Source organism: Octopus sinensis, unplaced genomic scaffold (assembly GCF_006345805.1).
Source record: "Octopus sinensis unplaced genomic scaffold, ASM634580v1 Contig17776, whole genome shotgun sequence".
Classification (NCBI taxonomy): Eukaryota; Metazoa; Mollusca; class Cephalopoda; order Octopoda; family Octopodidae; genus Octopus; species Octopus sinensis.
This window is the reverse complement of record NW_021835313.1, coordinates 2675-20000: the sequence shown is the minus strand read 5'-3', so window position 1 is coordinate 20000 and position 17326 is coordinate 2675. Positions and strand designations below refer to the sequence as shown.

The following is a 17326-nucleotide window of genomic DNA, read 5'->3' as shown; positions in this document are numbered from 1 at the left end:
CAAACACACACATTCTCTCTCTCTCTCTCTTTCATCCATCCCCTCTCTTTCTCTAACTCTCTCTTTCACTGTCTTTCTCTCCCCTCCTCCTCTCCATATGTGTATGTGTGTATGTTTGTATGTATATAAAACATTTTGTGAACATGGTTGACAATACATCCTCAGCGCATACCTGCACATTGTCTATGCAGAGTATGTTGACAGCAAGATGGACAAGTGGAACGCGCACCTTTCACAAGAAGGACAGAACAGATGCTCCATTTCGATCAGACGGAACCTTTGGAAGGAACAACGGTTAGGCGATATATGCGTTCGCATATATAGCCAAGGCGGCGAGCTGGCAGAGTCGTTAGCACGCCGGGCGAAATGCGTAGCCTTATTTCGTTTGCCGCTACATTGTGAGTTCAAATTCCGCCGAGGTCGACTTTACCTTTCATCCTTTCGGGGTCGATTAAATAAGTACCAGTTACGCACTGGGGTCGATGTAATCGACTTAATCCGTTTGTTTGTCCTCTCTGCGTTTAGCCCCTTGTGGGTAGTAAAGAAATAGATATTATGCGTTCGCTATCAAGGTCCGACTTTCATTGAGAGCTTCCTCTCAGCCCGCTTCCTCGTAGCCCGCTTCCTTTCAGCTCGCATTCTCTCGGCCCGTTTTCCATCAGATCATATGGACCTGCATCTCAATGTATACAACCCAGCCACATGTTGTTCGCTGTCGTCGGTGCTCATAACGGCACATGTTACGCCTCGAAGGTGACTACGAGCCTACTATGTTTGTATTGTGTATACATTGTGTTCCACTGAGGCTTTTCCTCTCATCCATATTGCATAGACATCTACAATATTAGGCGCAGGAGTGGCTGTGTGGTAAGTAGCTTGTTTACCAACCACATGGTTCCGGGTTCATTCCCACCGTGTAGCATCTTGGGCAAGTGTCTTCTGCTATAGCCCCGGGTCGACCAAAACCTTGTGAGTGGATTTGGTAGACGGAAACTGAAAGAAGCCTGTCGTATATATGTATATATATGTATGTGTGTGTGTTTGTGTGTCTGTGTTTGTCCCTCTAGCATTGCTTGACAACCGATGCTGGTTTGTTTACGTCCCCGTCACTTAGCGGTTCGGCAAAAGAGACCGATAGAATAAGTACTGGGCTTACAAAAAGAATAAGTCCCGAGGTCAATTTGCTCGACTAAAGGCGGTGCTCCAGCATGGCCGCAGTCAAATGACTGAAACAAGTAAAAGAGTAAAAGAGTAAAAGAATCATATAGCTGAGGGGTAAATGTGTCCTCAGATATATCGTATGATGCATCTGAGGATGTATCACAGACGCGTGCCAGAGGTCTGAAAGTTTGAACAGTTGGATGTAGGGAAGAGGAGTTTTGTTCCTTTTCACTAGGAATGCATTTGTCTATGTCTAACGGGAAGGGAATAGCACAATATGACCTTTAGCACTCTAAGTGAATTGAAGTTGGTTCATTGTGGGGACAAAAACAGCCCTGGCATGTCAGCAGCTTATATCTTGCTATACTGCGCTCTCAACCTTTTTAACTATATATCAATCGCACCAATCTCGCATACCTTCCCGCTCTTCCATTTAGAATGAGGTACATGCGCCATGGGATTAATGGCAATGTCCTTCCAGCACGGACGCTACGATAAAATGGATGATAATCTTTATAATTGTTTACTCTGTATTCTTTCATTTTTACCTGTTTGTTTTTGTTTATGTTAAAATACGTGTAAGGAGGGGAGAGCAAGAGAAAAGAGAGAGAGTAAGAAAAAGAGAAATAAAAGGTAAAGGAATGGCTAAGTAAGGAAATACAGAGAGATGTGGGAAGAGTGAGAGAGAGAGAAGAGAGAGAGAGGGGGGGGGAAGAGAGAGATGTATGGAAAGATAGAAAGAAGAAAACGAACATAAGCATAATAATCAAGAATGGAAGGAAGAAAAATCGATTGATCGATAGACAGATTGATAGACTGATTGATAACGAAAAAGAAAGTTAACTAGTTTGTTAAGTGCATATAAACATACATATATGTGTGTTAATATGCACTTACGCATATATGTGCTCATGTATGCGTAAATGTGTAAGTATGTATGTGCATATACATACTATATGTGTGTGTGTGTGTGTGTGTGTGTGTGTGTGGATATGTGTGCGTGTGTCTGCGCGCGCTTGTGAAAGTCTACACACAAACATACATAGTTGAGGGACACAAAGTAACAAATAAACATAAGACAGGAAAAATATAGATTCAAAGAGAGAGAGAGAGAGAGAGAGAGAGTGAGGGAGGGAGAGAAAGAAAGAGAGAGAGAAAGAGAAAGAGAAAGCGAGAGAGAGAAGCAGGAAAGGGGAAGATGCGATGAGAGAATAAATAAAATAGCAGAGGAAAGAGAGGGTGTGAAAGAGAGGGACTCAAAATGTAAAAGAGTAGAAAAGAGTAGATCAGAGAAAATAAACATACATTAGGATTTAAGTGGCTCTAATAATTTATATTCTTCGTGATTATTTTAATTTCGATGGAATATTCATGATTATTAGGAGTTATTTCTAGATTGCACAGCGTTCAGTTCCCAGTTGGTTATGTCGCAATGGCGGCTGCCTTACTGCAATTGGTCAGCAAATTCTCTGGCGGGAAATTTACGAGTGTCGTCTGACTTTTCCATTTCTTTACTGACCGCCACTACCCTTGCTTGTCACATTATGTGATTTTGATTTTTTGTCTCTGTTTAGCGTGTTTGCGAGCATACATACATACATACATACTACATACATACATACATACATACATACATATATATATATATATATATATATATATATATATATATATATATATATATATACATATATATATATACATATATATACATACATAAATCCAGATACATATGCATATATATATATATATATATATATATACACACAAATATAAGAGTGTCCACTATGTGGTCGACTCTTGCGCTAAAATAGATCCGCTATGGTCTCAACCACCAAGAATTGTTTCCAAGGAGAATTAGCACAACTACGAACGTAAATGAGCAGGACAATATACACATGCAAGTACATATATATATATATATATATATATATATAAACATACATAATGTGTTCAAATATGTGTATGCATGTGTGTGCGCTTGCATGAGTTGTGTGTAGTCTTCGCATGTTCCGAGTGTAAGTATGTTGGTATTGTCGTAAATAAATCACTAGCTCAGAGGCAAGTCTCATATCTTGTGAGCAAATGAGAATGGTGCAATTAGGGTTGTATTTTCAGCAGTGATAAATCAATACTTGAGGTGGCATTGCTTCGGTTTTGAACTACTTCTGGTGTAGTTAGAAGTTGAGCGTGGATGTTACGTATTAGTGGTATATATCTGAAAAAGTAAATACACTTTTCGGATCTTTTCGGTTTGAACGGCAGTTTTTAACATAATTTCTAGGTAACTAAAAAATTTAAAACTTCGTATACTGGTAGAATGTGTTTATATAACATCTTTTTCTCTTGGCTTTATTGAGAAAATTCTATAGTTTGTAAGATATTTGTTTTTTTTTCTTCTTCTGCCATTTCAACCAATCACTGACGTCAATTGAGGTAAAAAAGCATTCTGTGCCATATGAATATGTCCCTCGTTTAAAAAACAGATTGGGTTTATTTACATTTGTGAAGAAAAAAGATACCCTTCCCCCACCCCTAACCCTAACCTTAACTAACGCTAACCCTAAAACAGATTGAAATGCAATAGATCGATACTAGGGTCATAATTATGGGTGACAATTTCATATGACACCGCTAGAAGAAACTGCCGTTCAAACTGAAAAGATCCCACTTTTCGTAGTGTTTTGAACAGTATTGCTATCATAATATGATTTCCTTCATTAATGTAAAACTGTCATGCATATTGTCTATTAGATGCATTCATGAACTAAAATTCTTGTTTGGTTTTAAACTGAATCAGGTTTTAGATTTTTAAATCAATGTATCGCTGCTTTGTCGAATGTGATTGAGACTAGAGTTGTCTGTACGTTCGGTTTTTGAAAGAGTTTATCCTGTCCAGTAAGATGATTTGCTGCAGGGGAACTGTTGTTGGTGTTTTAAGTGACTCTGACCTGATGGTGTCTTTTGTGGCCGACGTCTGTCTCGTGTTATAGCCAAATATGTTATATTCTTACAATTTTAGAGATGTCACAAGATTAGTAGGATGTGTTTAGACTGTTTAATGGATGTTAGTATGAATAATTGTCTGTGTGTGTGTGTGTGTGTATGTATGTCAATACATGTATACACATTCATGCTACAAATACGCACAAACACGTTTATATGTATCTATGTAATTATACACAGTGAGAATTTACAAAAACAACAACAAAAAAATACGAAGACGGGTGTGTAAACAACAAACAGATGTATTAGTTTAACGCTCGGGAAGTGAGAAAGTCTTTTACGTTTCGAGCCTACGCTCTTCGACAGAAAGTAACACAGAAACAAACAGGGAGAGCAAATAAATAAGGTTTAGTGGCTAGTGATCTATCATGGCGAATTATACATACATACATACATACATACATACATACATACATACATACATACATACATACATACATACATACATATATGCATACATAAATAGACACACACACACATCTAGATAGTTAAGATTAAGACAATATTATTGGTGGCCCATAAACCATTGCATAAAGTGAAGGTATCAAGAGCGGGATGTGCCAACAGAGCAGGAAAAGAGAGAAAATAAAATAAGAAGAAAGAGCAAAAAACAAAATACAAATTCGTGCAAATACGTACATTGTAAATAATCTAAAGTATAAGAGAGCTCCATAATAGTCGAAGACAAAGACCATTTATAAAAATACAAATGCGAAAAAAAAAACTCGAGTGAAATGAAAGTAAGAATGGAACTTAAAGAAAATTAGTGATCATAAAGATGCAAAATGGAAAGGAAAAGGAATTTCTTGAAAAATATTTTCAAGGGGAATATGCAAGATAGCTAAACGATGAAAGGAAAACAACTCGGCAATGTAAAATATATAAATTATTTACCAAAATAGGAGGCGGGGGTAGAATTAAAATGATTGCAGCGAAATAACTGTTTGTTTCGAGAGAAATGAAAGGGGTAACTCGTTGGGAGATAAGTAATTACAAAGTAAATACTAGGAGGCGAGTCTGCAAGTACTTAGCAAGTCAGAATTTTCATTTAAAATAAGCAATTCTTGGAGTAAAATAAAAGGATTCTCAGTTAAATGCTGGGATCAGTGTTTATACTTTTTCGCTTGTTGTGGAAAATTCCATTTTGTTTCAGATGTAATCGAAATAGATTCTTTCAAAAACCGAATGTAGTTGGAAAAACTCCAGGTTCTTGATGGAATTGGTATGCTGGATAAAAGGCATTTTGAATCAAGTTCTTGTTGAATTGTACATTAGAAAAACGGCTCCCGAAAAGTCGTTTAAAAAATAGTTAATTTTTTGCAGCTAAGTAGGGAGAAACGAAATAAGGGATTCTAGAGAATCATTTTAATTGAAATAGTTATTTTAACGGACAAAATTTTTACAGCAAGATGAGCTAAATGCTAACTGCGTGCTAACTGCCCGACTTACAAATGATTCGTTGGAAAGTCATAAGTTATAAAATTGACTTTATCAAGCTTTTTATTTTTTTCTACATTTAAACTAAATTATAAATCATACGGCAGAATATTTCGAGTTTTATGCCATAAAATACATTGACCCACAAAAGTGCTCATAAAATTATTCGGATAAATGTGCCTAAGAAATACAGTGGACACTAATCTTTGTATAGTTGATTATATTTAGATATTACTTAACATTTAGATAGAAACATAGTCTAACCGAAAACTCAATGAAAATTTACTTACATATTAAATTTTTTTACATAGGTACAAAGCTAGAACTTTTTTGTAGGGTTGGAGGTAAATTGGCAGTTTGAGCGACATCTGAAGTACGGTAGCTATGGTAGTAATAATGGTTTCAAATTTTGCCACAACGACAGCAATTTGGTGGTGGTGGTGGTGGTGGCGGTGGGTCGATTAGATTGACTCCAGTGTTCAGCTGGTACTTATTTTATCGGCCCCGAAAGGATGAAAGGTAAAGCCGACCTCGGCAGAATTTGAACTCAGAACATAGCGGCAGACGAAATACCTATTTCTTTACTACCCACAAGGGGCTAAACACAGAGAGGATAAACAAGGACAGAGAAACGGATTAAGTCGATTACATCGACCCCCAGTGCGTAACTGGTACTTATTTAATCGACCCCGAAAGGATGAAAGGCAAAGTCGACTTCGGCGGAATTTGAACTCAGAACGTAAAGGCAGACGAAATACCGCTAAGCATTTCGCCCGGCGTGCTTAACGATTCTTCTGGCTCGCCGCCTTAGTTTCAAATTTTCCCACAAGGGCAGCAATTTTGGGGAGGGAATGAGTCGATTACAGCGACCCCAGTGTTCAACTGGTACTTATTTTATCGACTGAAAAGGACGAATGGCAAAGTCGACCTCGGCAGTATTTGAACTCAGAACGTAGCGACGGACGATATACAGCTAAGCATTTCGTCCAGCGTGCTAACAAAGCAACTCAGACAGCTCGCCACCTTAATTATGGTAGTAATAATGATGACAGTTGTTGCTTTTGTTTTACAGATTTATGATCAAAGACGGTCCAGCCATGAACAATCCACCGTTATTTTAGACATTGCTTAGATTTCTTTTAAAGTTTGCTTTATATTTTTATCAGGTCGAGAGATCAGGTAGAGACTTCCTCTTTGGTTAACTCACTCGTTGGGGATGACCGGTGGAATTCTATTAGCGGTGGAAATGGTGGTTGTGATTATGATTACGGTGGTGTTGATGGAGTTGATGCCGTTGTTGCTTGGTGGCGGTGGTAGGAATATCGATAGTTACACTAGGTCTGGTGTTGGTGGTAGTGGTGGCGGTGGTGACGTTGTTATTGGTGGTCGTGTTGGTAAAATTGGTGGTGGTGGTGGTGGTGGTGGTGATGCTAAGATTAAAATGATAGGTTTGGTGATAAAATGATAGTTTTGGTGATAGTACATTTGATTCTTATAGTGTTTCGTGATGATGGCATTAGTCGAGATGCTATGGAGATGATGGTAGCGATTGCGGTTTTAAACTAAGAAGCTGCTGCTGCAGTTAAAGTAAATATATGCATTGTCAAAGCTTATACAGAAGGACTATAAAGTGGTGGCAGCGGCGGTGGTGGTGGAGGGTGTAATGGTGGTGGTGGTGGTGGTGGTGGTAGGACGTATAGTTGTGTGGATATCTCCAACAAGGCATGGCGCTCCACTCTTTCTTCTATTCCTTTATTTATTTATCTTTACCGTCAAGCAAAGCTGTCAACGCTTTCTGTATATGTTCAGTGAACCGTGACTTGATGACATTTCAGCTCGTTTGCACATGCGCTGTATGGGAACAAATAGGTGTCTCGAGGTGAGAATTCATGCAGGCGGAACTGTTACATTCTACATTTTCTGGCAGACTGTCAGGTCAACGTGCAACAGCACCCCAACCCCCCTCTCTCTCTCTCTCTTATTCTCTCTCCCTTTCACTCTTATTCTATCCCTCTTCTTTTTAGCTACCATTATTTCTCTCTTACTATTTACGCGCGCATAAATATGTATGTGTCAGTGTGTGTATGCGTGTGTGTACTTATGTACACATTTATGTATGCTCTCTTTACTCTTATAAAATATGTATATATATATATATAAACACATAAATATATATATATATATATATATATATAGGTAGATAGATAGATAGATAGATAGATAGATAGATAGATAGATAGATAGATAGATAGATAGACTGATAGGGCGATAGATAGATATACATACATATACATACACATGAACACACAAACATACACACACGCACGCACCACTCACACATACACGCTGTTAACTGCGATAGTTTTAAGACATAACTCAAGTCATCTCCATGTAAAAATACCTATATATATATATATATGTAAGAACTCGATGCACAACATTTAAAAAGAATGGTGCTACAGAAAAAAAGCAACCAATTAACAATAATAAAAGCAACCAATTAACAATAATAATAATAATAATAATAATAATAATAATAATAATAATAATAATAATAATAATGATAATAATAATAATGAAGAGCGGGAAAGGTTTGATCAGTTGCCAAGACCGTATCGAAGCAGAGGAAAATAGCTTAGCATAGGGTGGTATATAAAAAAAACCGTGGAGCTACTGTTGAAACACACGAAGGCCGGTGTCATCAAAACTGAAAGTTGTGTAACGAAAGAAAAATTTAAACAAGAAATGAACAAAAAAAAGCATGCAGGAAAAAGAAAACGTACAGGTGAACGCCGTGACAGATAGAGAGGGTCGGTGGTTATGGATTAGGAGGAGTGACCTGAAGATAGAGACAAAAGCACTTTTATGCGCAGCTGAGGAACAAGCGATAAGGACCAACTATATGAAGTGCAGAATAGACAACACCGATAGCGATAGCGACAAATGCAGAATGTGTGGTGAGAGGGGTGAAACGGTATGGCACATCGTTAGCGAATGCTCGAAATTAGCAAAATGTGGAAAACTAAAACAATACCTGTTGTCATAGGTGCCCTGAGAATGATAGCTGAATGAAAGGGGTTGGTTGCTACCTTGCTCAGATACCAGGAAACCCCGAAATGGCAGAAATTCAAAAGATATTGCCCAAGGGAACTGCTCATATCCTACGCAAAATACTTTCTATGTAATCTCAAATTTTAAAACAAACATAATTTTCTTATGGTTTCTTAAACATTCTCTAGAACAACACTATGTACAAAACCAAATATATGGCACCCTAGGCATAACACCATCATGAACTTCCAACTTGTATCTTGAGGTCTCTGGGTGAGACTTGGAACCAACTTGTACAAATGTAAAGCAAAAGTCAAACATAGAATAGTAATAATAATAATAAAATAATAATAATAATAATAATAATGATAAATGTCCTGATGCAGTGCCTCTCATGGCTTCTGATCTTAACTGATTGGAAGTGGTTATTATGTACATTGTTTTGTCTTGGTATAAAAGATGGGCTACAGCAAATATTCTGCTCAATACCACAGATTTGCTTGTCAGTTGTTTGACCTTAACCAGTTGAGCATGTCCCTTAGTGGCTGGCGATGTGGGGAGCATCATAGTCATGTGTTGAGAGGAATTCTTTAGGGTTTGAATAATTTACCTCTGGAAACATGGGTGTTTCGTTCAACATCCTTAAACAATCCTTATTTTTTTTTGAGCAGGATGGATTACTCAACCAGTAGAAATTTCTAACTGGGGCCCACCTGCAAGGTCATGTGCTGTTTATTTTGATATGAGATCACCAAGTCGCGCACATATGGTTGTGATGCATGTACCTAGTGTACCCTTATCAGACGGGTAGTCATGATGGGTATACTGGGCTTCATATATTTTACCCCATTTTCACTTTGATAGCATGCACTGCTCTTTCACTCAATGATAATAATAATAATAATAATAATAATAATAATAATAATAATAATAATAATAATAATAATGATAATAATAATAATAATAATAATTATTATTATTATTATTTCTACTCTATGTCAAGGCCCTGAAAATTCGTGAGGTGGGGGAGTAGTCGATTACATCGACCCCAGTGTGTAACTGGTTCTTATTTGATCGACCCCGAAATAATGAAAGCCAAAGTCGACCTCGGCGAAATTTGAACTCTGAACGTAGCAGTAGACGAAATTCTGTTAAGCATTTCGCCCGGCGTGCTAACGATTCTGCCAGCTCGCCGCCTTAATAATAAGTCAAATAGTCAAATATTGGCGTTATTGTAATTCTTACACAGACACACACAACACACACACACACACACACCACACACACACACACACCACACACACACACACACACACACACACACACACACATATATATACATACGCATACCCTTCTCTCACACACCTAACCTACAGTAATCACCATCAAAACTGCTCAAGTTAAACTAATGAATATCTATGTGGCGTCTGAACTTGCTAGAAATAATTCCTCAAATAACATCGTAGTCTCTTTAAAAGACATAGGCGCAGGCGTGACTGTGTGGTAAGATGCATACTTCCCAACCACATGGTTCCGGGTTCAGTCCCACAACGTGGCACCTTGGGCAAGTGTCTTCTACTATAGCTTCGGGCCGACCAAAGCCTTGCGAGTGGATTTGACAGAAGGAAACGGAAAAACCGTCGTATGTGAAAGAGTGAGTGAATGAGTGTGTGTGTGTGTGTGAATAAGTACTAGGCTTACAAAGAATAAGTCCTGTGGTCGATTTCTTCGACTAAAACCCTTTAAGCGGTGCTCCAGCATGGCTGCAGACAACTGATTGAAACAAGTAGCAGAATGACAGAATAACATTGGATAATGTAAGCTTAAAGACACTTTTTTAATAAAAGCTAGGACATTCATGTGAACAGTTTTTGGCGATAAGTCTATTCGATTAGGGCTGAGCTAAGTCTAAAATTCCTAACTCATAACGTAGAGTCTAAATCGATATATTTAATTAATGCTCCTTTTTTTTTTATCTTCGCAGTTTATCACTTTGAACCTCGGGATCCAATTGACTACTACCACCCAGATTACATGCATTCGACGTTCCGGAAACTGTTGGACGATTTCGTATCATGGCCTCGACCTATAAAAGCTTTGCCAGAAACTGACCCCATCAAACCGTATTCTGCAGATGCTGTTACCTACGTTCGTGGCCATACACCCCTCTCAAGCAGCAGCAACATTAGCAGTAGCAGCAGCAGCGGCAGTAGTTGCATTGGTGGTATTGATGGTAGTAGTAGTAGTAGTAGTGGTGGTGGTGGCGGTGGTGGAGGAACCTGTAGCGGCAGTGATCACAGTATCAGCAATGACAACAGCAACTACAACAATCATAAAAACAACAATATCAACGGCAGCAGCAGTGATGTAACAAAGGACAACAACAACAACAACAGCAATAACAACAATAATAATAATAATAATAATAATTAATAATAATAATAATAATAATAATATAATAATAATAATAGTAACAAGACATCGCTGACAAGATCAATTTTAAAGCAGCATTATCCTACCCACCATCATCACCACCATCATCACCATCATCATCATCACAACCAGCATCAGCAGCAACAGTATCATCATCATCATGGTTATTCTCATCGTCACCTACGGGAGGGAAAAGAAGGCGATGGGGAAGAGCAAAAACGTCAAGTAAAAGAACAAGAACAAGAAGAACAACAGTTGCAGCAGCATCAGCATCAGCATCAACAAGATGAACAGCAGCAACAACAGCCAAAAGAGCAGGAGGAGGAGGAGGAGCAAGAAGAGCAAGAATGCTTTAACACGAACATACAAAATTTCAAGTCGAAATCTTACCTTAACTCCGACATCAACAACAGTATCAGCAACAGTAAACGTGATGACAGAGATCATCTGAATTACAGTCACCGAAGAGAGGGCAACGAGACTATTTACGATGACACTGTCATCAATTGTCACTACGATTCGAAACTGTATCCTAAAGACTTCACCGTCCCAAATTCTTCGTCCATTTCCATCTCCACTTCTTCCACATCCTCGTCCCCCGCTGAAAACATTATCGCCCAGAGCCCCTCCTCTCCTCCGAACCCGCCCTCACCACCATCACCAATCTTGGGAGACGAAGGCAACCACCGTCCCGACGAAACCTACCGGCGCATCCCCCACCCACACCAAAGCTCACTACTGCATCATTTTCAACATCAGCAACATCAGCTGCTGCTCCAACAGCAACAACAACAACATCAATACCAACAACATCATCATATCCAATCACACCAACAGCATCACCTTCATCACCAACACCATCCACATCATCTGCCGCATTTAACTAACTCGGCTTTTTTCACTCAACGTGAAATCCCGACTTATCCGTTTAGGACGGGTCTGGAAAATCTTCATCGCACCACTACGGCCCTCCATGGCATCGGAGGAAGAGATAATCATGGAAATATTTCGGGTAGAAGCAATCTCGGTCTCAGCAATGTTGCTAGCATGGGTAACTCTGGTTTTGGTGTTGCAGCCCCTACAGTCGACAGTTCGAACGGCGCTGCTGGGGATTTGATTCGAGTTAGTATGGTCGGACCACCAGGTGTCGTCAGTCGATCCGGTTTAGGTGGGTTACTAGGTGGTCTTGCTCTCCACCATTCGCCCACCACGGCAGCCCTGTCTTTCTCTCATATGCCCCCACAGTTCCATATGCATTCACACCAGCACCACTCTAATTCGAACACACATAGCAACCACAACAGCATCAACGGTGGCAGCAACAACAGCCAACACCCACACCAGCATAATCATCATCACCATCACCATCATCCACTTGGACAACAACCACAATCATCACAACAACAACAACAACAACAACAACAGCCCCATCACCATTCTCACCCACTTCAGAACCACCCTCACTCAGTACTGCACCCATCTCACCAGACGAGTCCTCAATCCCAGACTTCATTACCGCCACCGCCGCCACCACCACCACTGCCACCGCCACCACCACCACTACCACCACCATTGCCGCCAGTCCCGCCACCTCCACCACCGTCTCAAGCATCCATCATGCCACCGTTGTCCCTCTGTTCGTCCACTTCGCTATCGCCTCCTCCTCCGTCTTCTATTTCCCTCTCCTCGTTGCAGGCAACAGTGACTGATAAACTCTTCCAGTGTAAGCAGTGTGGCAAGTGCTTCAAACGTTCCTCAACTCTGTCAACCCACTTACTCATTCACAGTGACACTAGACCCTATCCGTGTCAGTACTGCGGTAAGCGCTTCCATCAGAAATCTGACATGAAGAAACACACATACATCCACACAGGTAAGCACCCACCAGCTAGATATATACATACATATATATATATATATATATAATTAATATAGGATAAAAATATTTCGGGAAAACATTTTATCAATGGCCAGCATATCAAAAAATGCCTTTAAAGGTAAAATTTATACATAATTTACAAGATAAGGGCAGAAGAAACATTCTAATGCCAGATACGCCGAAACAAAAAATTGTCGATAACCATTAAATTTATGCGTCTCGAAACAATCCGATAGAAATCTCTAAAAAATTCGTTATTACCGTATTGGTCCAATTTCGGGGTTTCGAGACGCGTAAATTTAATGGCGTATCTGGCATTAGAATTTTTCTTCTGCCCTTATCTTGTAAATTATATATATATATATATATATATACAGGGGAAAAGTAAAAAGAAAAAAGAGAAAATGCACATTGGATATTTAAAAAATTAAGGTTTTTTTAATGAAAGTAACGATATGTGTATACAATTAGATGAACTGAGGTAGAATTATGAGGTATAAAAGAAGTCATTATTATGAATTGCTAAAGAAGATTCAGAGTCATACCGGTATCGTCAAAAGCTGCTATTTAAAGGAGAACTGGAAGAGGTATTTAGATGATTGCTTTATGCTTTGAAAAGATAGCATGGACAAACTCCTCGATTTCAAAATAATGTTCAACAATATCAGTAGCAGCATACAATTCACCATGGAACACAGCAACAAACAACTCTCTTTTATTGACATCCTAATTAAAATAGTCAATAACCACATCGAAACGGACATCTTCTATAAACCCACAGATTCTAAACAATAACTATTATTCAACTCATGCCACCCAAACACATAAAAATTAATATACCTTGTAATCTAGCGAAAATAATCTGTACCATAGTTTCGGACACCAATACTCGTAAACAATACTAATCAAGAGACATTATCCAACATCATTAATAAATGATGGGATTAAACGAGCAAAGTAATTAGAATACGAACATTAAGGGAAGTCAACCGAAATACTACACCAAACTTAAAAATACTTCCATACATCTCCACACACAACCCTAGAAACATTGAGGTCTTCAACATCATTATCCAACATTTACCCATTCTCACAGGAAATAAAACAATGAACAAAATTTTAGGTTCACACAGTTATCAAGAGCAAAATGCAACCGAAATCATTGAAAAAGTATTAAGAACACACACACACACCACACACACACACACACACCACACACACACACACACACACACACACACACACACACACACACACGCACGCACATACATGCATTGTAGAAGTTGCTTATTGTGATTATATGGGAATAGTATCATTTAAAACAATAACATATATCCATTAACAACGGATCCAAAAGGGAAAAAAATGCAGGCGGCCTAACTGTGGCACATGTTCCCAAATTTTGGAGCATACAGAGTTCCACTTTAAACAAGGTGAAATATTTAAGATAAAATCAAATTTTACCTGTGCTTCGGAAAACCTAATCTATGCTATTACCTGCTTAGGGTGCGGAAATCACAAAATAGGCCTAACAGGAATGTCACTCCGATGAACAACTCTTCACAAAGAACAAATCTGCTACTCACAATACAGACAGATACAGGTCAGTGAACATATAGAAAGTCTTGCCAGGAACCTTAAACCCAACTTCCAAATTTTCCTTTTCTATCAATGTTCACAGAACACCTCAGTACAGCAAAGATTAAATAAAGAAGCAACTTTCATTAGTAAATATCATCCACAACTCAACATAATACAGGACACTACTAACCTTAATAATAATACCACTAATTTCCATACATCCCATACACCATTCATATTACAGTATTTATATCTACCCTAATTACACCACTACCAGAACTGCTTACCTCCCTTGCGTGTAATCTTTTCACTGAGGGACTATTAGACCCGATACTGTTTGGAAATCGGTGGTCATTCAAAGTCAGTGAACAGCTTTTAACGATACCGGTTTGACTTTGAATCTTCTTTAACAATTCATAAGAATGACTTTTATACCTCTTAATTCTTCCTCAGTTCATCTAATTGTATTATATATATATATATATATATCGTTACCTTTCATAAAAAAGCCTTTATTTTTTTATATACAAGGTGCATTTTCTCTTTTTTCCCCTTACTTTACCCCTATTTATACCACGTTTAGTCTCTTTTGTCTTTGAAACCTATTTCTATTATATATATATATATATATATATATATATATATATATAATATATATATATATATATATATATTTATATATATATATACTAAGCAATAAAGGGTTTAGCAACGAATTGCCTTACCACATACCGAATTTAGAAATAGCAGTCAAAGAGTTTTATAGCTATTTCTTCTACTAAAAAGGGAGATCTCAGTAAAAACAGCAATTGGAAGGCAGACACAAACAGGTAAGAGAGAATGAATTGACGGCAATCTATCATACAATTTTAAGTTATCTACGGACGTACGTTTCGAAATCAAGTTTTTAGGAAAGCATAAGAATTAAATATTAAATAATTCTAACTCACCAAAACTTCTTTTCTCTTCAGCGTAGAATACTATAATCATAAATGATTATATATTGAATTTTGAGATACTAGAAGGCACCAACTCAACTCAGTATCAGAGCGAGCTAGAATCCGCAACTAGTATCACCAAATTCAATGTGTGAATGAAAAGATTGTGTCACCAGCCCCTTCCCACCCGCGTGTAGCCAAAACAAGATGATGTGGTCATCTACTGAGATAAAATATGGTTATCCGTAATAATGAAGGGTGTAATTAATTAATTTGGAATAATTATCAATTACACCAAGTAGTCTTCGGCATGTAAAAGCTTCATTCGAGGAAAATTTAAGTAATACTAAGCAATAAAGGGTTTAGCAACGAATTGCTTACCACATACCGAATTTAGAAATAGCAGTCAAAGAGTTATAGCTATTTCTTCTACTAAAAAGGGAGATCTCAGTAAAAACAGCAATTGGAAGGCAGACACAAACAGGTAAGAGAGAATGAATTGACGGCAATCTATCATACAATTTTAAGTTATCTACGGACGTACGTTTCGAAATCAAGTTTTTAGGAAAGCATAAGAATTAAATATTAAATAATTCTATCTCACCAAAACTTCTTTTCTCTTCAGCGTAGAATACTATAATCATAAATGATTATATTGAATTTTGAGATACTAGAAGGCACCAACTCAACTCAGTATCAGAGCGAGCTAGAATCCGCAACTAGTATCACCAAATTCAATGTGTGAATGAAAAGATTGTGTCACCAGCCCCTTCCCACCCGCGTGTAGCCAAAACAAGATGCTGTGGTCATCTACTGAGATAAAATATGGTTATCCGTAATAATGAAGGGTGAAATTAATTAATTTGGAATAATTATCAATTACACCAAGTAGTCTTCGGCATGTAAAAGCCTCATTCGAGGAAAATTTAAGTAATACTAAGCAATAAAGGGTTTAGCAACGAATTGCCTTACCACATACCGAATTTAGAAATAGCAGTCAAAGAGTTATAGCTATTTCTTCTACTAAAAAGGAGATCTCAGTAAAAACAGCAATTGGAAGGCAGACACAAACAGGTAGAGAGAATGAATTGGCGGCAATCTATCATACAATTTTAAGTTATCTACGGACGTACGTTTCGAAATCAAGTTTTTAGGAAGCATAAGAATTAAATATTAAATAATTCTATCTCACCAAAACTTCTTTTCTCTTCAGCGTAGAATACTATAATCATAAATGATTATATATTGAATTTTGAGATACTAGAAGGCACCAACTCAACTCAGTATCAGAGCGAGCTAGAATCCGCAACTAGTATCACCAAATTCAATGTGTGAATGAAAAGATTGTGTCACCAGCCCCTTCCCACCCGCATGTATATTTATTTATGTATGTATGCATGTATATACAAAGAGAGAGAGAGAGAGAGAAAAGGGTAATTAAAAAATTAAATAAATTACCAAGGAAGAAGAAATAATGTAATGAACCTCATTAGCTTACAGCTGTTTCTGTCATAAGATGCAATATACTCATAGTCGAGCGCTTGCCACCTTATTTATATACAGAAAACATTACCATCGAAAAATTATAAAAATATGTCGGATAAATATTTTTTTTTTTCGAGGGTAATGTTTTCTAAATATAAATGGTTTACCAAATAAAATTGCACTTCACTTTTGAAGCTCCGACTATAGATTGTATTCAGTCATGACTGCAGGGCATCACATAGCAGAAACAGCTGTAAGTTCTGGTTCCTTGATTCTTATGTTTTTTTTCTATTACGTTCTATTCTCAATTAACGCTCCTTTCTAAATCATATGCATATTGAGTTCTAACATCTGG

The 17326-nt window shown here is 37.8% G+C and overlaps 2 protein-coding genes across 2 annotated transcripts in view; both read left to right on the top strand.

Moving 5' to 3' along the window:
• LOC118761829 (GATA zinc finger domain-containing protein 14-like) overlaps positions 1 to 11114 on the top strand; it is a 31044-nt gene extending 19930 nt beyond the window's left edge. Inside the window, exon 4 of the mRNA XM_036499986.1 lies at positions 10640 to 11114. Coding sequence (XP_036355879.1) covers positions 10640 to 11088 — 449 coding nt within the window. The 3' untranslated portion in view covers positions 11089 to 11114. The remainder of the gene's footprint in view (positions 1 to 10639) is intronic.
• Positions 11113 to 12975, top strand: LOC118761828 (myb-like protein AA; the record flags this gene model as incomplete). Its single annotated transcript, XM_036499985.1, has 1 exon — positions 11113 to 12975. A coding segment is annotated over one exon (1863 nt), but the record flags the coding sequence as incomplete, so codon positions are not given.
• Between the last annotated feature and the right edge of the window lie 4351 nt (positions 12976 to 17326).